Here is a 25,986-nt window from a genome sequence, read left to right as displayed (position 1 = left end):
ATGACCCAGCCATCACCCAGTGATGATCCAGGGGGTCTCCGCGAGGTTCCTGATGTCCAGGAGTGGTCCTGGAAGAGCCTTGGCCACTCCATCGCTGCGTCACCAACGGGGGTGGGAGGTTTGGTCCCTTCCCAGCTCCGGGGTCAAAGGTTCCTTTCCCATCACTTCTTCCCGCGGCTCTGCCGGCTCCGAGCGCGTTCCGGCTCTGGCATGGTGCCGGTAGAGGAGCAGTGACGGGGAAAATGAAAGTTTCCAACGTTTATCTCCACTTTTTCCTCCTCCTCTTCATCCCCAAAAGAAGAACGGGTGAGTTGGGCCAGGAAAGGATTTTTCTTGGATTTTTTTTTTTGGGGGGGGGGAAGGTGGGATGGGAGGCGATGTTGTCTCCTTTCGGGATTTTCAGCGGCGATCCCCTGGGGAAGGGCGGGGTTCACTCCCATCTGCTCCATTCCCTGGATAAAATCTCCCTCTGCAGGGTCTCATCCCACTGTGGGGTGAATGGGAAATGGGTCAGGGGTCTCTGGGAATGGGCCAGGGTCTGTGGGAATGGGTCAGGGGTCCCTGAGAATGGATCAGGGATCCATGGAAATGGGCCTAGGGTCCCTGAGAATAGGTCAGAGGTCCATGGAAATGGGTCAGGGGTCCCTGGGAATGGATCAGGGATCCATGGAAATGGGTCAGGGGTCCCTGAGAATGGGTATGGGGTCCATGGAAATAGGATGGATCGGGGTCCCTGGGGATGGATCAGGGATCCATGGAAATGGGCCTAGGGTCCCTGAGAATGGGTCAGAGGTCCATGGAAATGGGTCAGGGGTCCCTGGGAATGGATCAGGGATCCATGGAAATGGGCCTAGGGTCCCTGAAAATGGGTATGGGGTCCATGGAAATGGGATGGATCAGGGGTCCCTGGGGATGGGTCAGGGTCTCTGGGAATGGGTTGAGGTCCATGAAATGGGTCAAGGGTCCCTCAAAAAGGGTCAGAGGTCCCTGGAAATGGGATGGATCAGGGGTCCCTGGGGATGGGTCAGAGGTCCAAGGGAAATGGGTCAGGGGTCTCTGGGGATGGATCAGGGTCTCTGGGAATGGATCAGGGGTCCATGGAAATGGGTCTGGGGTCTATAGGAATGGGTCAGGGGTCCCTGGGGATGGGTCAGGGTCTCTGGGAATGGGTCAGGGGTCCCTGAGAATGGGTCAGGGGTCCCTGGGGATGGGTCAGGGTTCCATGGAAATGGGTCAGGGGTCCCTGGGGATGGGTCAGGGGTCCCTGGGGATGGGTCAGGGTCTCTGGGAATGGGTCAGGGTTCCATGGAAATGGGTCAGGGTTCCATGGAAATGGGTCAGGGGTCCCTGGGGATGGGTCAGGGGTCTCTGGGGATGGGTCAGGGTCTCTGGGAATGGGTCAGGGTTCCATGGAAATGGGTCAGGGTTCCATGGAAATGGGTCAGGGGTCCCTGGGGATGGGTCAGGGGTCTCTGGGGATGGGTCAGGGTCTCTGGGAATGGGTCAGGGTTCCATGGAAATGGGTCAGGGGTCTCTGGCGATGGATCAGGACCCACAGGTGTGCGCCAGGTGCCCACTCCCCACCTGCCCCCTCCTTACCTGGTGCCATTCCCAGAGCTCCGTATCCGAGCCCCCTCCCCCCATTCCACCCCAGCTCTTCCCGGTTCCTCAACTTCCTCCTCCTCCTCCTCCTCCTCCTCCTCCTCCTCCTCCTCACCCCCCGCCATTCCCAGCGGTTGGGGAGCGTTGATGCTGGGAATCTTCGTTAAGAGGCCACGTTAATTACACCAGGGCGCTCATCAAAGCGGCGCGCAGCTGGAGAACCTCAAGGAAGAGCCACCAAGCTGGGAAAATGCAGATTCCGGAAGCATCCGGAGGCGCTTTTTTTTGGGTTTTTTTTGGGTTTTTTTGGGTTTTTTTTGGGTTTTTTTGGGTTTTTTTGGGGGGAGTTTGAGGTGGGTTTTTTTAGGAGTTACTTTTGTTCCTTCGGGGTTTTCTTTCCGAAGCCGTTAAAATTTCCCGGAAGGGAATTTTAAGGAGGAAAATCCCGATTTGACGTGACCTTCAGGCGTCCCCACGGCTCCGAGGGTGAGCCAGGAGCTGGGCAGGGCTGGATCACCTGGGTGGGCGCTCACCTGGGTGGGTGCTCACCTGGGTGGGCGCTCACCTGGGTGGGTGCTCACCTGGTTGGGTGCTCATTTGGACGGGTGCTCACCTGGACAGGCGCTCACCTGGACGGGTGCTCACCTGGACAGGCGCTCACCTGGATGGGCACTCACCTGGACAGGTGCTCACCTGGGTGGGTGCTCACCTGGGTGGGTGCTCACCTGGACAGGTGCTCACCTGGGTGGCTGCTCACCTGGACAGGTGCTCACCTGGATGGGCACTCACCTGGATGGGTGCTCACCTGGATGGGCACTCACCTGGATGGGTGCTCACCTGGACAGGTGCTCACCTGGGCGGGTGCTCACCTGGATGGGTGCTTACCTGGACGGGTGCTCACCTGGACAGGTGCTCACCTGGGTGGGTGCTCACCTGAGTGGGTGCTCACCTGGATGGGCGCTCACCTGGGTGGGTGCTCACCTGGACAGGTGCTCACCTGGGTGGGTGCTCACCTGGGTGGGTGCTCACCTGGACAGGTGCTCACCTGGGTGGGTGCTCACCTGGACAGGTGCTCACCTGGATGGGCACTCACCTGGATGGGTGCTCACCTGGACAGGTGCTCACCTGGACAGGTGCTCACCTGGACAGGTGCTCACCTGGGTGGGTGCTCACCTGGGTGGGTGCTCACCTGGATGGGCGCTCACCTGGACAGGTGCTCACCTGGACGGGTGCTCACCTGGATGGGCACTCACCTGGACAGGTGCTCACCTGGACAGGTGCTCACCTGGATGGGCACTCACCTGGACAGGTGCTCACCTGGGTGGGTGCTCACCTGGACAGGTGCTCACCTGGGTGGCTGCTCACCTGGACAGGTGCTCACCTGGATGGGCACTCACCTGGATGGGTGCTCACCTGGACAGGTGCTCACCTGGGCGGGTGCTCACCTGGATGGGTGCTCACCTGGACAGGTGCTCACCTGGACAGGTGCTCACCTGGACAGGTGCCAGGTGTGGAGGAGGTGGGAGTGTCCCCGCTCCCCTGCGGGGCAGGAGCAGCGAGAAAGGAAAAACCGAAGCAGAGGTGATAAGGGGAGAGATAAGAGATCACCTGGGGCTGATAACAGGAGCTGGAATCGATAACAACGGCTCACCTGAAACTCACCTGATAACGGCACCTGGAGGGGATCCCAGGGGGGAGGAAGGGTGGGGGGACAACGGTGGTCTGGTCACCCTTGGGGTGAGGGGGAGGAAGGGGAGGGACAGGTGATGGATGTTCCGAAAATCGAAGAGTTGTGACTTGGAGGGAAGGTTCCAGAAGGCCCCACCTGCTCCAGGTGGGCTCGGCTGGATCCAAACCCTTCCAACAGGTGTGGAGGAGGCTCCAAAAGAGCACCTGGACCACAGGAGCAGCGAATCCAGGACACGCCAAAGCCACCTGAGATAAGATCTTCCACTGTTTCCACAGAAACCAGCGCCAGTGTACCCCCTGGAGCAACCAGGACACCTGGAAACATGATCAGACCTGGAACCACCACACCTGGCACCACCATCACTGGGACCAACATCCCTCAGACCACCATCCCTGGGGTCACCATCCCTGAGACCACCAGACCTGAGACCACCATCCCTGAGACCACCATCCCTGAGACCACCAGACATGGGACCACCATCTCTGAGACCACCAGTGACCCATGGACTGCCACCCCTGACACCACCATGACCATCCCTGAGATCATAAGTCCTGAGGCGACCAGTGACCAATGGACTTCCGCCAGTTTTGAGACTGTTTCTACCATCCCTGAGACCACCACCACTAACCCTGAGGCCAGCAGTGACCCATTGACCACCATCAGTGACCCATGGGCCACCACCAGTGACCCATGGACCTCCACCAGCCTTGAGACCATTTCTACCACCCCTAAAACCACCACCACTATTCCTGAGACCACCAGTCAACCACGGGCCACCAGCAGTCTTGAGACTCTTTCCACCACTTCTGGGACCACCACAACTGTCCCTGAGACCAGCAGTCCTGAGACCACCACTGATCCATGGACCGACAACACTGTTGAGACCATTTCTACCATCCCTGACACCACCATGACCATCCCTGAGACCACCAGTCCTGAGACCACCAGTGACCAATGCACGTCCCATATTCCTGAGACCGTTTCTACCACCCCTGACACCACCTCGACCATCCCTGAGACCACCAGTGACTTATGGACTACCACCACTGACCCATGGGCAGCCACCAGCCTTGACACCATTTCCACCACACCTGACGCCACCATGACCTTCCCTGAGACCACCAGTACTGTGAATACCAGTGATCCATGGACCACCACCAGTGACCAATGGACCACCACCAGCCTTGAGACCATTTCTACCACCCTTGACACCACCAGCACTATCACTGAGACCACCATGCCGGAGACCACCAGTGACCCATGGACCACCACCAGTCTTGAGACCATTTCCATCACCCCTGACACCACCATGACCACCACTGAGACCACCAGGGCTGAAACCACCAGAGACCAATGGGTGTCCACCAGTCTGGAGAACATTACTAACACCCTTGAGACCACCAGTGACCCATGGACCACCACCAGTGACCCATGGACCACCACCAGCTTTGAGACCATTTCTACCACCCCTGACACCACCAGCAACATCCCTAAGACCACCAGTGATCCGTGGACTTCCACCAGTCTTGAGACTGGTTCTACCACCCTTGAGTCCACCAGTGACCCATGGACCACCACCAGCCTTGATACCATTTCTACCACCCCTGACACCACCAGCAACATCCCTAAGACCACCAGTGATCCGTGGACTTCCACCAGTCTTGAGACTGGTTCTACCACCCTTGAGTCCACCAGTGACCCATGGACTGCCACCACCAGCCTTGAGACCATTTCCACCACATCTGATGCCATCATGACCATCCCTGACACCTCCACGACCATCCCTGAGACCACCAGTCTGGAGGCCACCAGTGACCCATGGACCACTCCCAGTGACCCATGGACCGCCACCAGTACTGAGACCATTACTGCCACCCTTGAGACCATGACGGACCCATGGGCCACCACCAGTTTGGAGACCATTTCTACCACACCTGACACCACCATGACCATCCCTAACATCACCACGACCCTCCCTAAGACCACCAGTCGGGAGACCACCAGTGACCAATGGACTTCCACAACTCTTGACACCACTCCTACCACCACGACCATCCCGGAGACCACCAGTGACCCATGGAACACCCCTAGTGGCCCATGGACCTCCACCAGTCTTGATACCATTTCTACTACTCTTGACACTACCAGCACCATCCCTGAGACCACCAGTGATCCGTGGACTTCCACCAGTCTTGAGACTGGTTCTACCACTCTTGAGTCCACCAGTGACCCATGGGCCACCACCAGTCGTGAGACTTCTTCCAGCACTTCTGAGACCACCACAACTGTCCCTGAGACCACCAGTGACCCATGGACCACCACTGACCCATGGACTTCCATTAGTCTTGGGACTGCTTCTACCACCCTTGAGTCCACCAGTGACCCATGGGCCACCATCAGTGACCCATGGGCAACCACCAGTGACCCATGGATCTCCACCAGCCTTGAGACCATTTCTACCACCCCTAAAACCACCACCACTGTTCTTGAGACCACCAGTGAACCACGGGCCACCGCCAGTCTTGAGACTTTTTCCACCACTTCTGAGACCACCACAACGGTCCCTGAGATCACCAGTCCTGAGACCACCACTGATCCATGGACCGACAACACTGTTGAGACCATTTCTACCATCCCTGACACCACCATGACCATCCCTGAGACCAACAGTCCAGAGACCACCAGTGACCAATGGACGTCCCGTAGTCCTGAGACCATTTCTACCACCCCTGACACCACCTCGACCATCCCTGAGACCACCAGTGACTTATGGACTACCACCACTGACCCATGGGCCACCACCAGCCTTGACACCATTTCCACCACACCTGACGCCACCATGACCTTCCCTGAGACCACCAGTACTGTGAATACCAGTGATCCATGGACCACCACCAGTGACCAATGGACCACCACCAGCCTTGAGACCATTTCTACCACCCTTGACACCACAAGCACCATCACTGAGACCACCATGCCGGAGACTACCAGTGACCCATGGACCACCACCAGTCTTGAGACCATTTCCATCACCCCTGACACCACCATGACCACCACTGAGACCACCAGGGCTGAAACCACCAGAGACCAATGGGTGTCCACCAGTCTGGAGAACATTACTAACACCCTTGAGACCACCAGTGACCCATGGACCACCACCAGTGACCCATGGACCACCACCAGCTTTGATACCATTTCTACCACCCCTGACACCACCAGCAACATCCCTAAGACCACCAGTGATCCGTGGACTTCCACCAGTCTTGAGACTGGTTCTACCACCCTTGAGTCCACCAGTGACCCATGGACTGCCACCACCAGCCTTGAGACCATTTCCACCACATCTGATGCCATCATGACCATCCCTGACACCTCCACGACCATCCCTGAGACCACCAGTCTGGAGGCCACCAGTGACCCATGGACCACTCCCAGTGACCCATGGACCGCCACAAGTATTAAGACCATTACTGCCACCCTTGAAACCATGACGGACCCATGGGCCACCACCAGTTTGGAGACCATTTCTACCACACCTGACACCACCATGACCATCCCTAACATCACCACGACCCTCCCTAAGACCACCAGTCGGGAGACCACCAGTGACCAATGGACTTCCACAACTCTTGACACCACTCCTACCACCACGACCATCCTGGAGACCACCAGTGACCCATGGACCACCCCTAGTGGCCCATGGACCTCCACCAGTCTTGATACCATTTCTACTACCCTTGACACTACCAGCACCATCCCTGAGACCACCAGTGATCCGTGGACTTCCACCAGTCTTGAGACTGGTTCTACCACTCTTGAGTCCACCAGTGACCCATGGGCCACCACCAGTCGTGAGACTTCTTCCAGCACTTCTGAGACCACCACAACTGTCCCTGAGACCACCAGCGACCCATGGACCACCACTGACCCATGGACTTCCATTAGTCTTGGGACTGCTTCTACCACCCTTGAGTCCACCAGTGACCCATGGGCCACCATCAGTGACCCATGGGCAACCACCAGTGACCCATGGATCTCCACCAGCCTTGAGACCATTTCTACCACCCCTAAAACCACCACCACTGTTCCTGAGACCACCAGTGAACCACGGGCCACCGCCAGTCTTGAGACTTTTTCCACCACTTCTGAGACCACCACAACGGTCCCTGAGATCACCAGTCCTGAGACCACCACTGATCCATGGACCGACAACACTGTTGAGACCATTTCTACCATCCCTGACACCACCATGACCATCCCTGAGACCAACAGTCCAGAGACCACCAGTGACCAATGGACGTCCCGTAGTCCTGAGACCATTTCTACCACCCCTGACACCACCTCGACCATCCCTGAGACCACCAGTGACTTATGGACTACCACCACTGACCCATGGGCCACCACCAGCCTTGACACCATTTCCACCACACCTGACTCCACCATGACCTTCCCTGAGACCACCAGTACTGTGAATACCAGGGATCCATGGACCACCACCAGTGACCAATGGACCACCACCAGCCTTGAGACCATTTCTACCACCCTTGACACCACCAGCACTATCACTGAGACCACCATGCCGGAGACCACCAGTGACCCATGGACCACCACCAGTCTTGAGACCATTTCCATCACCCCTGACACCACCATGACCACCACTGAGACCACCAGGGCTGAAACCACCAGAGACCAATGGGTGTCCACCAGTCTGGAGAACATTACTAACACCCTTGAGACCACCAGTGACCCATGGACCACCACCAGCCTTGAGACCATTTCTACCACCCCTGACACCACCAGCAACATCCCTAAGACCACCAGTGATCCGTGGACTTCCACCAGTCTTGAGACTGGTTCTACCACCCTTGAGTCCACCAGTGACCCATGGGCCACCACCAGCCTTGATACCATTTCTACCACCCCTGACACCACCAGCAACATCCCTAAGACCACCAGTGATCCGTGGACTTCCACCAGTCTTGAGACTGGTTCTACCACCCTTGAGTCCACCAGTGGCCCATGGACTGCCACCACCAGCCTTGAGACCATTTCCACCACACCTGATGCCATCATGACCATCCCTGACACCACCACGACCATCCCTGAGACCACCAGTCTGGAGGCCACCGGTGGCCCATGGACCACTCCCAGTGACCCATGGACCGCCACCAGTACTGAGACCATTACTGCCACCCTTGAGACCATGACGGACCCATGGGCCACCACCAGTTTGGAGACCATTTCTACCACCCCTGACACCACCATGACCATCCCTAACATCACCACGACCCTCCCTAAGACCACCAGTCGGGAGACCACCAGTGACCAATGGACTTCCACAACTCTTGACACCACTCCTACCACCACGACCATCCCGGAGACCACCAGTGACCCATGGACCACCCCTAGTGGCCCATGGACCTCCACCAGTCTTGATACCATTTCTACTACCCTTGACACCACCAGCACCATCCCTGAGACCACCAGTGATCCGTGGACTTCCACCAGTCTTGAGACTGGTTCTACCACTCTTGAGTCCACCAGTGACCCATGGGCCACCACCAGTCGTGAGACTTCTTCCAGCACTTCTGAGACCACCACAACTGTCCCTGAGACCACCAGTGACCCATGGACCACCACTGACCCATGGACTTCCATCAGTCTTGGGACTGATTCTACCACCCTTGAGTCCACCAGTGACCCATGGACAGCCACCAGTGACCCATGGGCCACCACCAGCCTTGAGACCATTTCCACCACACCTGACACCATCATGACCTTCCCTGAGACCACCAGTACTGAGACACCCAGTGACCCATGGGTCACCACCAGTGGCCAATGGACCTCCACCAGTCTTGAGACCATTTCCACTAGTCCGAATACCACCACAACCATCCATGAGAGCACCGGTCCTGAGGCCACCAATGACCAATGGACTTCCACAACTCTTGAGACCATTTCTACCTTTTCGACTATCTGGGAGACGAACAATGACCCATGGACCTCCACAAGCCTTGAGACCATTTCTACCACCCCTGACACCGCCATGACCTTCCCTGACACCACCATGACCATCCCTGAGACCACCAGTCCAGAGACCACCAGTGACCAATGGACTTCCCATAGTCCTGAGACCATTTCTACCACCCCTGACACCACCTCGACCATCCCTGAGACCACCAGTGACTTATGGACTACCACCACTGACCCATGGGCCACCACCAGTCGTGAGACCATTTCCACCACCCAAGAGACCACCTCTACCATCCCAGAGGCCACCAGTGACCCATTGACCTCCACCAGCCTTGAGACCATTTCCATCACCCCTGACACCACCACAACCTTTCCTGAGACCACCAGTAACCAACAGACTTCCACCAGTTTTGAGACTGTTTCAACCATCCCTGAGACCACCACCACTAACCTTGAGGCCACCAGTGACCCATTGACCACCATCAGTGACCCATGGGCCAGCACCAGTCTTGAGACCATTTCTACCACCCCTGACACCACCTTGACCTTCCCTGACACCACCACGACCATCCCTGACACCACCTCGACCATCCCTGAGACCACCAGTCCAGAGACCACCAGTGACCCATGGACTTCCACAACTCTTGAGACCACTGCTACCACCACAGCCATCCCGGAGACTACCAGTGACGCATGGACTACCCCCAGTGACCCATGGACCTCCACCAGTCTTGAGACCGTGTCCACCACCCTTGACACCACCAGAACCATCCCTGGGACCATCAATGACCAATGGACTTCCACCAGTCTTGAGACTGCTTCTACCACCCTTGAGTACACCAGCGACCCATGGACAACCACCAGTGACCCATGGCCGGCCACCAGTGAGCCATGGGCCACCACCAGTCTTGAGACCATTGCTTCCACCCTTGACACCACCAGCACCATCCCTGAGACCACCAGTGATCTGTGGACTTCCACCAGTCTTGAGACCGCTTCTACCACCCTTGAGTCCACCAGTGACCCATGGGCCACTGCCAGTCTTGAGACTTTTTCCACCACTTCTGAGACCACCACCACCACCACTCCTGAGGCCACCAGTGACCCATGGACCACCACTGATCCATGGACCTCCACCAGTCTTGAGACCATTTCCATCACCCCTGACACCACCACAACCTTTCCGGAGACCACCAGTGACCAATGGACTTCCACCAGTCTTGAGACTGCTTCTACCATCCCTGAAACCACCACCAGTAACCTTGAGGCCACCAGTGACCCACTGACCACCAGCAGTGACCCATGGGCCAGCACCAGCCTTGAGACCATTTCTACCACCCCTGACACCATCATGACCATCCCTGAGACCACCAGTCCAGAGACCACCAGTGACCAATGGACTTCCCATAGTCCTGAGACCATTTCTACCACCCCTGACACCACCTCGGCCATCCCTGAGACCACCAGTGACTTATGGACTACCACCACTGACCCATGGGCCACCACCAGTCGTGAGACCATTTCCACCACCCATGAGACCACCTCTACCATCCCAGAGGCCACCAGTGACCCATGGACCTCCACCAGACTTGAGACCATTTCCATCACCCCTGACACCACCACAACCTTTCCTGAGACCACCAGGAACCAACGGACTTCCACCAGTTTTGAGACTGTTTCAACCATCCCTGAGACCACCACCACTAACCTTGAGGCCACCAGTGACCCATTGACCACCATCAGTGACCCATGGGCCAGCACCAGTCTTGAGACCATTTCTACCACCCCTGACACCACCTTGACCTTCCCTGACACCACCACGACCATCCCTGACACCACCACGACCATCCCTGACACCACCAGTCCAAAGACCACCAGTGACCCATGGATTTCCACAACTCTTGAGACCACTCCTACCACCACAGCCATCCCGGAGACCACCAGTGACGCATGGACCACCCACAGTGACCCATGGACCTCCACCAGTCTTGAGACCGTGTCCACCACCCTTGACACCACCAGAACCATCCCTGGGACCATCAATGACCAATGGATTTCCACCAGTCTTGAGACTGCTTCTACCACCCTTGAGTACACCAGCGACCCATGGACAACCACCAGTGACCCATGGCCGGCCACCAGTGAGCCATGGGCCACCACCAGTCTTGAGACCATTGCTTCCACCCTTGACACCACCAGCACCATCCCTGAGACCACCAGTGATCCGTGGACTTCCACCAGTCTTGAGTCGGCTTCTACCACCCTTGAGTCCACCAGTGACCCATGGGCCACTGCCAGTCTTGAGACTTTTTCCACCACCTCTGAGACCACCACCACCATTCCTGAGGCCACCAGTGACCCATGGACCACCACTGACCCATGGACTTCCACCAGTCTTGAGACCACTTCCATCACCCTGACCCCTGACACCACCACAACCTTCCCTGAGACCACCAGTGACCAATGGACTTCCACCAGTTTTGAGACTGCTTCTACCATCCCTGAAACCACCACTACTAACCTTGAGGCCACCAGTGACCCACTGACCACCATCAGTGACCCATGGGCAAGCACCATCCTTGAGACCATTTCTACCACCCCTGACACCACCATGACCTTCCCTGACACCACCATGACCATCCCTGAGACCACCAGTCCAGAGACCACCAGTGTCCAATGGACCACTCCCAGTGACCCATGGACCTCCACCAGTCTTGAGACCATTTCTACTACCCTTGACACCACCAGCACCATCCCTGAGACCACCAGTGATCCGTGGACTTCCATCAGTCTTGAGACTGGTTCTACCACCTTTGAGTCCACCAGTGACCGATGGACAGCCACCAGTGACCCATGGACCACCACCAGCCTTGAGAGCATTTCTACCATCCCTGACACCACCATGACCATCCCTGAGACCACCAGCGACCAATGGACTTCCCATACTCCTGAAGCCATTTCTACCACCCCTGACACCACCTCGACCATCCCTGAGACCACCAGGGACTTATGGATTACCACCACTGACCCATGGTCCACCACCAGCCTTGAGACTGTTTCTACCACCCCTGACACCACCATGACCATGCCTGGGACCATAAGTCCTGATATCCCCATTGACCCGAGGACCACCACCAGTCGGGAGACCATTTCCACCACCCATGAGACCACCTCTACCATCCCTGAGGCCACCGGTGACCCATGGACTACCACCAGTGACCCATGGGCCACCACTGGCCTTGAGACCATTTCCACCACACCCGATGCTATCATGACCTTCCCTGAGACCACCAGTACTGCAACTACCGGTGACCCATGGACCACCACCAGTGACCAATGGACCTCCACCATTCTTGAGACGATTTCTACCACCCCTGAGACCACCATGAACATCCCTGAGACCACCACAACCATCCCTGTGACCACCACGACCATCCCTGAGGCCACCAGTCCGGAGAGCAACAGTGACCAATGGATTTCCACAACTCTTGAGACCATTTCCACCAGCACGACAATCCCAGAGACCACCAGTGACCCATTGACCACCCCTAGTGACCCATGGACTTCCACCAGTCTTGAGACCATTTCTACCACCCCTGAGACCACCACCACTATTCCTGAGACCACCAGTCAACCACGGGCCACCACCAGTCTTGAGACTTTTTCCACCACTTCTGAGACCACCACAACCATCCCTGAGACCACCAGTCCTGAGACCACCACTGATCCATGGACCGCCAACACTGTTGAGTCCATTTCTACCACCCCTGACACCACCTCGACCATCCCTGAGACCACCAGTGACTTATGGACTACCACGATTGACCCGAGGACCACCACCAGTCGTGAGACCATTTCCACCACCCATGAGACCACCTCTACCTTCCCAGAGGCCACCAGTGACCCATGGACTGCCACCACTGGCCTTGAGACCATTTCCACCACACCTGATGCCATCATGACCTTCCCTGAGACCACCAGTACTGTGACTACCCGTGACTCATGGACCACCACCAGTGACCAATGGACCTCCCCCAGTGACCAATGGACCTCCACCAGCCTTGAGACCATTTCAACCGCACCTGAGACCACCATGAGCATCCCTGTGACCACCACGACCATCTCTGAGACCACCAGTCTGGAGAACAACAGTGACCAATGGAGTTCCACAACTCTTGAGAACATTTCCACCAGCACGACCATCCCGGAGACCACCAGTGACCCATGGACCACCCCCAGTGACCCATGGACCTCCACTAATCTTGAGACCATTTCTACCACACTTGACACAACCAGCATCATCCCTGAGACCACCAGTGACCCGTGGACTTCCACCAGTCTTAAAACTGCTTCTTCTGTCCCTGGGACCACCACCACCACTATTCCTGAGACCACCAGTCAACCACGGGCCACCACCAGTCTTGAGACTTTTTCCACCACTTCTGAGACCACCACAACTGTCCCTGAGACCACCAGTCCAGAAGCCACCAGTGAGCCATGGACTTCCACAACTCTTGAGACCATTTCTACCACCACGACCATCTCTGAGACCACCAATGATCCATGGCACACCCCCAGTGACCCATGGACTGCCACCAGTCTTAAGGCTGCTTCTACTGTCCCCAAGAACACCACCGTGATTCCTGAGACCACCAGTGACCCATGGACCACCACCAGTGACCCATGGGCCACCACCAGCCTTGAGACCATTTCCATCACCCCTGACACCACCACAACCTTTCCTGAGACCACCAGTAACCAATGGACTTCCACCAGTTTTGAGACTGTTTCTACCATCCCTGAGACCACCACCACTAACCTTGAGGCCACCAGTGATCCACAGGCCACCGCCAGTCTTGAGACTTTTTCCACCACTTCTGAGACCACCACAACTGTTCCTGAGACCACCAGTCCTGAGACCACCACTGATCCATGGACCGCCAACACTGTTGAGTCCATTTCTACCACCCCTGACACCACCATGACCATCCTGGAGACTACCAGGGACTTATGGACTACCACCACTGACCCATGGACCACCACCAGCCTTGAGACCGTTTCTACCACCCCTGACACCACCATGACCATGCCTGAGACCATAAGTCCTGATACCCCCAGTGACTCGAGGACCACCACCAGTCTTGAGATCATTTCCACCACCCCTGAGACCACCACAACCTTTCCTGAGACCACCAGTGTCCAATGGACCACCACCAGCCTTGAGATTGTTTCTACCACCCCTGACACGACAACCACTAACCCTGAGTCCACGAGTGACCCATGGACTGCCATCAGTGACCCATGGGCCACCGCTGGCCTTGAGACCATTTCTACCATCCCTGACACCACCATGACCATCCCTGAGACCACCAGCCTGGAGGCCACCAGTGACCCATGGACCACCGGGGACCAATGGAGCACCACCAGTCTTGAGACCATTTACACCAGTCCTAACACCACCACCACAACCATCCCTGAGACCACCAGTCCTGAGGCCACCAGTAACCAATGGACTTCCACAACTCTTGAGACCATTTCTACCACCTCTACCATCCCTGACACTACCAGTGACCAATGGACTTCCACCAGTCTGGAGACTGCTTCTTCTGTCCCTGAGACCTCCACCACTATTCCTGAGACCACCAATGAACCATGGGCCACGACCAGTGACCAACGGACTTCCACCAGCCTTGAGACAATTTCCACCATACCTGATACCACCAGCACCTTCCCTGAGACCACCAGTGACCAATGGACTTCCACCAGTTTTGAGGCTGTTTCTCCCCTCCCTGAGACCACCACCACTAACCCTGAGGCCACCAGTGACCCATGGGCCACCATCAGTGACCCATGGGCCACCACCAGCCTTGAGACCATTTCTACCACTCTTGATACCACCAGAACCATCCCTGAGACCACCAGTGACCCATGGACTGCCACCAGTGACCCATGGGCCACCACTGGCCTTGAGACCATTTCCACCACACCTGATGCCATCATGACCTTCCCTGAGACCACCAGTACTGTGACTACCCGTGACTCATGGACCACCACCAGTGACCAATGGACCTCCCCCAGTGACCAATGGACCTCCACCAGTCATGAGAACATTTCTACCATTCTTGACACCACCAGCATCGTCCCTGAGACCACCAGTGACCCATGGACTTCCACCAGTCTTGAGACTGCTTCTACCATCCCTGAGACCACCCCCACTATTCCTGAGACCACCAGTCAACCACGGCCCACCACCAGTCTTGAGGCTTTTTCCACCACTTCTGGGACCACCGCAACAGTCCCTGAGACCACCAGTCCTGAGGCCACCAATGACCCATGGGCTTCCACAACTCTTGAGATCATTTCTACCACCCCTGGCACCACCAGCACCAGTCCTGAGACCACCAGTGACCAATGGACTTCCATCAGTCTTGAGACTGCTTCTACTGTCCCTGAGACCACCACCGCTATTCCTGAGACCACCAGTCCTGAGACCACCACTGATCCATGGACCGCCAACACTGTTGAGACCATTTCTACCATCCCTGACACCACCTCGACCATCCCTGAGACCCCCAGTGACCAATGGACTTCCCATACTCCTGAGACCATTTCTACCACCCCTGACACCACCTCGACCACCCTTGAGACCACCAGTGACTTATGGATTACCACCACTGACCCATGGTCCACCACCAGCCTTGAAACCATTTCCACCACACCTGAAGCCATCATGACCTTCTCTGAGATCACTGGTACTGGGACTACCAGAGACCCATGGACCACCACCAGTGACCAATGGACCTCCACCAGTCATGAGAACATTTCTACCGTTCTTGACATCACCACCACTATTCCTGAGACCACCAGTGACCCATGGACTTCCACCAGTCTTGAGACTGCTTCTACCATCCCTGTGACCACCACCACTATTCCTGAGACCACCAGTCAACCACGGCCCACCACCAGTCTTGAGACTCTTTCCACCACTTCTGGGATCACCACAACAGTCCCTGAGACCACCAGTCCTGAGGCCACCAATGACCCATGGGCTTCCACAACTCTTGAGATCATTTCTACCACCCCTGGCACCACCAGCACCAGCCCTGAGACCACCAGTGACCAATGGACTTCCATCAGTCTTGAGACTGCTTCTACTGTCCCTGAGACCACCACCGCTATTCCTGAGACCACCAGTCCTGAGACCACCACTGATCCATGGACCGCCAACACTGTTGAGACCATTTCTACCATCCCTGACACCACCTCGACCATCCCTGAGACCCCCAGTGACCAATGGACTTCCCATACTCCTGAGACCATTTCTACCACCCCTGACACCACCTCGACCACCCTTGAGACCACCAGTGACTTATGGATTACCACCACTGACCCATGGTCCACCACCAGCCTTGAAACCATTTCCACCACACCTGAAGCCATCATGACCTTCTCTGAGATCACTGGTACTGGGACTACCAGAGACCCATGGACCACCACCAGTGACCAATGGACCTCCACCAGTCATGAGAACATTTCTACCGTTCTTGACATCACCACCACTATTCCTGAGACCACCAGTGACCCATGGACTTCCACCAGTCTTGAGACTGCTTCTACCATCCCTGTGACCACCACCACTATTCCTGAGACCACCAGTCAACCACGGCCCACCACCAGTCTTGAGACTCTTTCCACCACTTCTGGGATCACCACAACAGTCCCTGAGACCACCAGTCCTGAGGCCACCAATGACCCATGGGCTTCCACAACTCTTGAGATCATTTCTACCACCCCTGGCACCACCAGCACCAGCCCTGAGACCACCAGTGACCAATGGACTTCCATCAGTCTTGAGACTGCTTCTACTGTCCCTGAGACCACCACCGCTATTCCTGAGACCACCAGTCCTGAGACCACCACTGATCCATGGACCGCCAACACTGTTGAGACCATTTCTACCATCCCTGACACCACCTCGACCATCCCTGAGACCCCCAGTGACCAATGGACTTCCCATACTCCTGAGACCATTTCTACCACCCCTGACACCACCTCGACCACCCTTGAGACCACCAGTGACTTATGGATTACCACCACTGACCCATGGTCCACCACCAGCCTTGAAACCATTTCCACCACACCTGAAGCCATTATGACCTTCTCTGAGACCACCGGTACTGGGACTACCAGCGACCCATGGACCACCACCAGTGACCAATGGACCTCCCCCAGTGACCAATGGACCTCCACCAGTCATGAGAGCATTTCTACCATTCTTGACAGCACCACCACTATTCCTGAGAACACCAGTGAACCACGGGCCACCACCAGTCTTGAGACTTTTTCCACTGTTTCTGAGACCACCACAGCTGTCCCTGAGATCACCAGTCCTGAGACCACCACTGATCCATGGACCGCCAACACTGTTGAGACCATTTCTATCATCCCTGACACCGCCATGACCATCCCTGAGACCAACAGTGGTGAGACCACCAGTGACCAATGGGGTACTCCTAGCCTTGACACCATTTCCACCACCCCCGACACCACCACGACCATCCCTGAGGCCACCAGTCATGAGATCACCAGTCCCTATGGAGCTCCCACCACCACACCTGGGACAAACGCCAGCCCTGAGACAACAACGCTCCCTGAGGCCACCACCATCCCCGACATCACCAACACCTTCCCTGAGACCACCAATCCTGAGACCAACAATTCTTCTGGGACCATCGCTCCCTTCCCTGAGACCACCATGACACCTGGCACCACCACGACATTCCCCGTGACCACCAGTCCTAAGACCACCAGGACCAACATCTCAGAGACCGCCTCGACCCCTGGCACTACCACGACCACGACATTCCCCGTGACCACCAGTCCTAAGACCACCAGGACCAACATCTCAGAGACCGCCTCGACCCCTGGCACTACCACGACCATCCCTGAAAGGACCCTCCCTGAGAGCACCATCACCATCCCTGGGACCACCAACAATGCTGAGACCGTTTCTACGACCACTGGCACCACCACAGTCCATGGCACCTCCAACCCCTTCTCTGAGACCACCACCACTTTCCCTGAAACTGCAACCAGAACACCTGGGGCAAACACCACCCCTGAAACATCAACATTCCCTGAGGCCACCACGACCCATGACTCCACCATGACATTCCATGGAACCACAAGTCCTGAGGCCACCAGCACCATACCTGGGATCTCCACCGGTCCTGAGATGTCCACCACCTTCCCTGGAACTCCTGGCACCACCACACCTGAGACAACCACAGCCCCTGGCACCACCACGACCATCCCTGAAAGCACCCTCCCTGAGACCACCAGCACCATCCCTGAGACCACCAGTGCTGAGACCACCAGTGACCCATGGACCTCCACCAGTCTCAAGACTGTTTCTATGACCGCTGGCACCACCACGATCCCTGGCACCGCCACCACCTTCTCCGAGACCACCACCACATTCCCTGGAACCACAACCAGAACCCCTGGGGCAAGCACCAGCCCTGAGACATCAACGTTCCCTGAGACCACCACGTTCCCTGACACCACCATGACATTTCCTGGGACCACCAGTCCAGAGACCACCAATGACCCATGGACCTCCACCAGTCTTGAGACCATTTCTACCACCCCTGGTACCACCACGATACCTGACACCGCCACCACCTTCTCTGAGACCACCACCACCTTCCCCGAAACCACAACTACAACACCTGGGACAAACACCAGACCTGAGGCATCAACGTTCCCTGAGACCACCACAACCCCTGACACCACCATGGCATTTCCTGGGATGACCATCCCTGAGATCACCACCACACATGAGGTCACCAGCAGTCCTGAGACCACCACCACCATCCCAGAGACAACCACAACCCCTGGCACCACGAAAACATTCCCTGAAACCACCAATCCTGTGGCCATCACACCCTCTGGGACCACCACCACTTTCCCTGGGACCACCATCATCTTCCCTGGCGCCATCAGCACCATCCCTGAGGCCACCACCACCACGCCTGAGACAACAATGTTCCCTGAGACAATCACAACCTCTGGCACCATCATCACCATCCCTGATACCACCAGTCCTGATATCACCACCATCATCCCTGGGACCACCACTACCACACCTGGGATCAACACCACCACACCTGGGACCAGCACCACCACACCTGGGACCAACACCACCACACCTGGGATCAACACCACCACACCTGGAACCAGCACCACCACACCTGGGATCAACACCACCACACCTGTGACCAACACCACCACACCTGTGAACACCACCACACCTGGGACCAACACCACCACACCTGGGACCAGCACCACCACACCTGGGACCAACACCACCACACCTGGGATCAACACCACCACACCTGTGACCAACACCACCATCCCTGAGACCAACACCACCACACCTGGGATCAACACCACCACACCTGTGGCCTCCACCAACCCTGTGACCAACACCACCACACCTGTCAACACCACCACACCTGGGACCAGCACCACCACACCTGTGGCCACCACCATGCCTGGGACCAACTCCACCATCCCTGAGACCAGCACTACCACACCTGTGAACACCACCACACCTGTGGCCTCCACCAACCCTGTGACCACCACCACCACACCTGTCAACACCACCACACCTGGGACCAGCACCACCACACCTGTGGCCACCACCATGCCTGGGACCAACTCCACCATCCCTGAGACCAGCACTGCCACACCTGTGAACACCACCATACCTGTGGCCTCCACCAACCCTGTGACCAACACCACCACACCTGAGACCAGCACCACCACACCTGGGACCAACACCACCACACCTGGAACCACCACCACCACACCTGGGATCAACACCACCACACCTGTGACCAGCACTACCACACCTGTGGCCACCACCATGCCTGGGACCAACTCCACCATCCCTGAGACCAGCACTGCCACACCTGTGAACACCACCATACCTGTGGCCTCCACCAACCCTGTGACCAACACCACCACACCTGGGACCACCACCACCACACCTGTGACTAACACCACCACACCTGGGATCAACACCACCACACCTGAGACCACCACCACCACACCTGAGACCAACACCACCACACCTGGGATCAACACCACCACACCTGTGGCCTCCACCACCACACCTGTGACCAACACCACCACACCTGGGACCACCACCACCACACCTGTGACTAACACCACCACACCTGGGATCAACACCACCACACCTGAGACCACCACCACCACACCTGAGACCAACACCACCACACCTGGTATCAACACCACCACACCTGTGGCCTCCACCACCACACCTGTGACCAACACCACCACACCTGGGACCACCACCACCACACCTGTGACCAGCACTACCACACCTGTGGCCACCACCATGCCTGGGACCAACTCCACCATCCCTGAGACCAGCACTGCCACACCTGTGAACACCACCATACCTGTGGCCTCCACCAACCCTGTGACCAACACCACCACACCTGGGACCACCACCACCACACCTGTGACTAACACCACCACACCTGGGATCAACACCACCACACCTGAGACCACCACCACCACACCTGAGACCAACACCACCACACCTGGGATCAACACCACCACACCTGTGGCCTCCACCACCACACCTGTGACCAACACCACCACACCTGGGACCACCACCACCACACCTGTGACTAACACCACCACACCTGGGATCAACACCACCACACCTGAGACCACCACCACCACACCTGAGACCAACACCACCACACCTGGGATCAACACCACCACACCTGTGGCCTCCACCACCACACCTGTGACCAACACCACCACACCTGGGACCACCACCACCACACCTGTGACTAACACCACCACACCTGTGGCCTCCACCACCACACCTGGTACCAACACCACCACACCTGTGACTAACACCACCACACCTGAGACCACCACCACCACACCTGGGATCAACACCACCACACCTGTGACCAACACCACCACACCTGTGGCCTCCACCAACCCTGTGACCAACTCCACCACACCTGGGACCAACACCACCACACCTGGGATCAACACCACCACACCTGGGACCAACGCTACCACACCTGGGACCAACACCACCATCTCTGGGACCACCACCACTACCCATATGACCACCACCTCCAACGGTACCACCACCACCACCACTACCACACCTACGACCACCAGCACCACCCATACAACCACCACAGCCACCACCACCACCACCACTCCAGGTACTTCCCACCCCTCCTTCCTCCCTGGCCCGTCTCCATGTCCCTTCCGGTTCCTTTTCCATCCCCTCTCCTTCCAGGGACCTGCAACAACGGTGGCACCTGGGTCAACGGCCACTGCCAGTGTCGCCTCGGCTTCACCGGGGATAGGTGTGATGACATCAGCAACACCATCGAAACCAAGGCCGGTAGGAATTACATCTTTTTTTGGGATGTATCCAATGCTGGGATGAGATCTGATGGGGTGGGGAAGATCTGGAGATGTTCTCCAGGTGTGACCATATCCCAAAGAACCTCCTCCATAGGGCTGTCAGAGTCTCTCAGGACCCAAAACTTTTGAGAATAGGTGGTGGTTCCACCAGGTCCTGCCCACTGAGGGTGAGGCAGGTGCAGGATCTACCTGAGATTCCCACCTGGAAATTTTGGGACGTGGGGGACGACCCAGCTCCAAATCATCAGCAGGATCAGGATCCACCTGGGAGGACCTGGTGGGGACTTTGGGAAATGGGGCATGGCTCAGTCCTTGCTGGGATCACCCAACGGAGCCACGGGGCCACTGATGGTCTCTTCTGATGGGTGGAGGATGTTTCTTCTGGTTCCTTCTCAACAACCTCCAAATTCACGGAATCTGGAGGGAGATTTATGGGTCCTACCTGCCTGGGAAGATCTCTCTGCCCCACCTCCTTCATGACCTGGTTTTGGACATTCCCAGAGACCAACGGGACGGTGCAGGTGCTGCTGCGTGTCACCAACCGGAAATTCACCGAGGACCTTAAGAACACCAGCTCACTCGCCTACACCAAGTTCATCCAGGACTTCACCAAGCAGGTAAAGGGACACGAGACCCCACCTGGGATTGGGATCTACCTGGTGGAGCAGCTAGATGCATCCCAAGTTCTCCAAGAACTTCTCCAAGTTCTTGCGTGGTGTTCTCCGGGTCCGCCGGGATGGATCTGGGTGGGGGAAACACCCAAAATGAGGGAGATCCATAAGGATGAGAAGAAGAACCCAACCATCCCACCTGGAGACATCTTCTCTTCCAGATGGATGAGGTCTATGCTGGCATCGAGGGGTACAAGGGCATCAAGGTGAACAGTCTCAGGTGGGCACCGGGGTCACCGGGACGGGGATTTTGGGGTCATTCCATGGGAAAAGGACGTTTGGATCGGGACGGTGGCGTTTCTGTCCAGTTCTGGCAGCGTGGTGGTGAATCACAGCATCATCGTGTCCCTGATGGTGACCTCCCAGAGCCAGGAGAAACTCCAGAACATCACGGCCAAAGTGCAGGAGAAGATCGCGGTGGCGGCAATGCAATTCAACTGCACCAACGGTACCTTGCCACCTTCCCACCGTGGGGCTGGGGACAACCAGGGCCATCCATGGGGTGGGGGACACCTTCCCACCCACCCAAACCACCCTGGGCACCCCAGAGAGGGGCTGTGGGGCTGCCCCCCCCACCAGTTTGACCTCTCTTACAGGTGACCTGTGCTTCAACTCTGAGGTGAACATCACCAACACCTTGCTGGAGTTCAATGGAGATGGTGAGTGGGTGGGGGGGATCCACATGGGTTTGGGGTCTCCAGAGTCCCTCCAGGTGACCTCTGTCCCCTCTCCAGCCTACTGCTGGAGCCAAGCGCCCGAGGGCTACCGGGAATTCTTCTTCCCCAACCTGACGAGCTCCGGGTTGTCCTGCATGTCCAACTGCACGCCAGGCACCGCCAGCACCATCGACTGCAACCGTGGGACGTGCCACATCACCCGCAGAGGTCCTCAGTGCTTGTAAGGGCTGGAGGAAATTCATCCTCCTCCTCCAAAGCTGTCCCACATGGATCCAAACCTTCGGGTGGATCTCCATGGTCATTTCCAAGCTGTTTTCTGCATGGAAATGAGTCAAGAGTCATCAGGGTTGGAGCAGGGTCTCGGTCCACATGGTGGATCTCCATGGTCACGTCCAAGCTGTTTTCTGCATGGAATTGGGTCAAGAATCATCAGGCCCCAAGCAGATTCTTGGTCCACATGGATCCAACCTTCTGGTGGATCTTCAGAATCCTTTCCAAGCTCCTTTGTGCATGGAAATGGGTCAAGAATCATCAGAGTTGGAGCAGGGTCTTGGTCCAACATGGATCCAACCCTTCTGGTGTAACTCCAGGCCCACCTCCGAGGTTTTCTCTGCAGAGCAAGAGATCAAAAATCATTGAGGTTGGTGTAGGGTCTTCTTCTACATGGATCCAAACCTTCTGATGGATCTCCATTATCATCTCCAGGGTAAAACCCCCGAGGTGGAGCAGAGTCTTGCTTCAAGCAGGGCTTGAGGCTGCAGAAATGAGGTTGGAGTGGGAGGGGTTTCTTCTGGGGGTCCCAGCTTTGGGTTGACCCCCTTGTCCCACCCCCACCAGCTGCGACGAGACCCACCTGTACTGGTACCAAGATGACCGCTGCACATCACGGGTCAGCAAACTGGCCATGGGCTTGGGTTTGGCCGTGGCCATCCTGGTCACCGTGGTCGTCATCCTCTCCATCTTCCTCTTCCGAGCTCGGAGATCTGGGTCCCTTAACACGTGAGAGGGGACAGTTTTGGGGGGGTCTCCCTGGGGTGGGAGAACTCGTTGGGTTGTTGGTTTCCAAGATGTTCCTCATCCTCAATGAGGTCCTGAGGGTTGTGGGGGGACCTTGGTCCTTTTTGGGGGTGTGGAGGAGCTGGGGAGGTCCAGACAGGGATGGACTTGCTGATGGTGACCCCCTGCACCCCCTGACCCGTCCCCAGGGCTGAGCAGAAGATGATGGAGAATTGGTACCAGAACATCAGCGAGGAGTGGAGCCCCCAAGGAAGCTTCACCTTCCGGAACCAAGGTGGGCGTGGAGTGGGTGGAGGGGGTCTGTGGTGACCCCACAGGGGTGGTGGAGTTGGTTTGTGCCATTATCTCCACCCCAAGCACCACCACTGAACCTTCCTGTCCCACAGGTGTCCAGCTCGAGGATGACCATCCAGTCCACCTTGAGGCCGTGGACACGTCGGTGCCGGTGAGCTCCACCCACCCTCCTGCCATGGTGGGACCAGGGCAATGGGGACACCCCAGATGTTCCTGACACCCCATTTTCCCCCGGGTCTTCTCCGGCGGCACATCCCAACAGATTCAAATCCCACGGCCGCAGAAGTTCATCACGCAGCTCTGAGACTTGGTGGGATGGTGATTTCCACCACCAGAACCTCACCATCATCATCATCGTCATCGATGACATCAACACCATCATCATCAACATGATCAACATCAAAATCTTCATCATCATCACCACCCTCATTATTATCACCACCAACATGATTGCCATCACCATCATCACCATCATCGTCATCATCATTCCCATCACCAACCCCATGGAATGAGTTCCCCCCCAGCACTGCAGGACAACCTGGACCTTCTCCTGGGGGTCACCTTGACCCCCTGCCCTCATCTTCATCCTCTTCCTGTAACCCTCATCCTCCTCCTGTGAGCACTTTTAGGTCATGACCCCACTTTTAGGACGTGGGGACCTCACCTCCAGCAGCACTTTTGGGTCCTGACCCCACCGGAAAGGTCATGTCCCCATCTCCAAGATCATGTCCCCACCTCCAAGATCATGTCCCCACCTCCCTCCCTCCCTAAATTCAAGGGTGAGGACCCCCCCCCCCCCCCCAAAAAAAAGGGGCTGGACCCTCTCCTTCTCAATGAAGTCACTCAAACATCTCTGGTGTTACTGGTTTGTACTGGGACAACCCCAGTGACGGCTTGGGGAGGGGACAAACATCTCCAACCACCCTTTTGGAGCTATTTTTGGGAGTCACACCCCCACACCCACCTGGGACCCCCCCCTACTCCAACAAGGGGCACTCCCACCACATTCCAGCGCCTGCCAGGTGTGTTTGGGGCCACACCTGGCCGCACCTCCAGGTATTCCGGACTTTGTCCCCGTTCCCGGCTGCAGCTGCCAAGAAAGGCATAAAAGTGTTGATTTTAGCCTGAGAAGGGTGGGGCGGGAATTGGCTGAGGGCCAAGTGCCAACGTGACGTGTCCTCCTGTCCCGTCCACAACGTGGGAGAAGGTGGTGGTGGTGGCTGTGGGGGTTGTGGGGTCATGGTGGTCATGGTGGTCATGGGTCTGGAGTGGGCATGGGTGTTGTGGGGGTGGTGGGGTCATGGTGGTCATGGGGTTCATGGGGGTCATGGTGGTGGGAGAGGTCATGGTGGTCAAAGTGGTGAGGGTGGTGGTCATAGTGGTGGTGGGGAGCATGGTTGTGGTGGTCCATTGTCCACCTTAGGACCCCCTCAATGTCCCCCACAACCAAGGATGATAGCACCTTGGGACCCCCTCAGTGTCCCCGCTCCACCCATGGCTGGTACCACCTTAGAACCCCCTCAATGTCCCCTCCACCCTTGGGTAGTACCACATTGAGACCCCTCAATGT

General features: G+C 57.0%; 1 protein-coding gene across 1 annotated transcript; it reads left to right on the top strand.

Annotated features, from left to right (window-relative positions):
* MUC17 (mucin 17, cell surface associated) lies at positions 1-24,816 on the top strand. Its single transcript, XM_068178085.1, has 12 exons — positions 1-118; positions 3,568-21,549; positions 21,627-21,734; positions 22,259-22,483; positions 22,549-22,648; positions 22,737-23,024; positions 23,075-23,091; positions 23,163-23,325; positions 23,943-24,104; positions 24,311-24,396; positions 24,509-24,567; positions 24,679-24,816. Exons 1-12 carry the CDS (start codon positions 1-3, stop codon positions 24,718-24,720), a joined length of 19,350 nt encoding a protein of 6,449 aa, XP_068034186.1. The 3' UTR covers positions 24,721-24,816.
* The last annotated feature ends 1,170 nt before the right edge of the window (positions 24,817-25,986 follow it).

The sequence above is a fragment of the Anomalospiza imberbis genome, unplaced genomic scaffold (assembly GCF_031753505.1).
Source record: "Anomalospiza imberbis isolate Cuckoo-Finch-1a 21T00152 unplaced genomic scaffold, ASM3175350v1 scaffold_172, whole genome shotgun sequence".
In the NCBI taxonomy this organism is placed as follows: Eukaryota; Metazoa; Chordata; class Aves; order Passeriformes; family Viduidae; genus Anomalospiza; species Anomalospiza imberbis.
The sequence above is the reverse complement of the archived record's forward strand: the minus strand, read 5'-3'. Positions and strand labels throughout refer to the sequence as shown.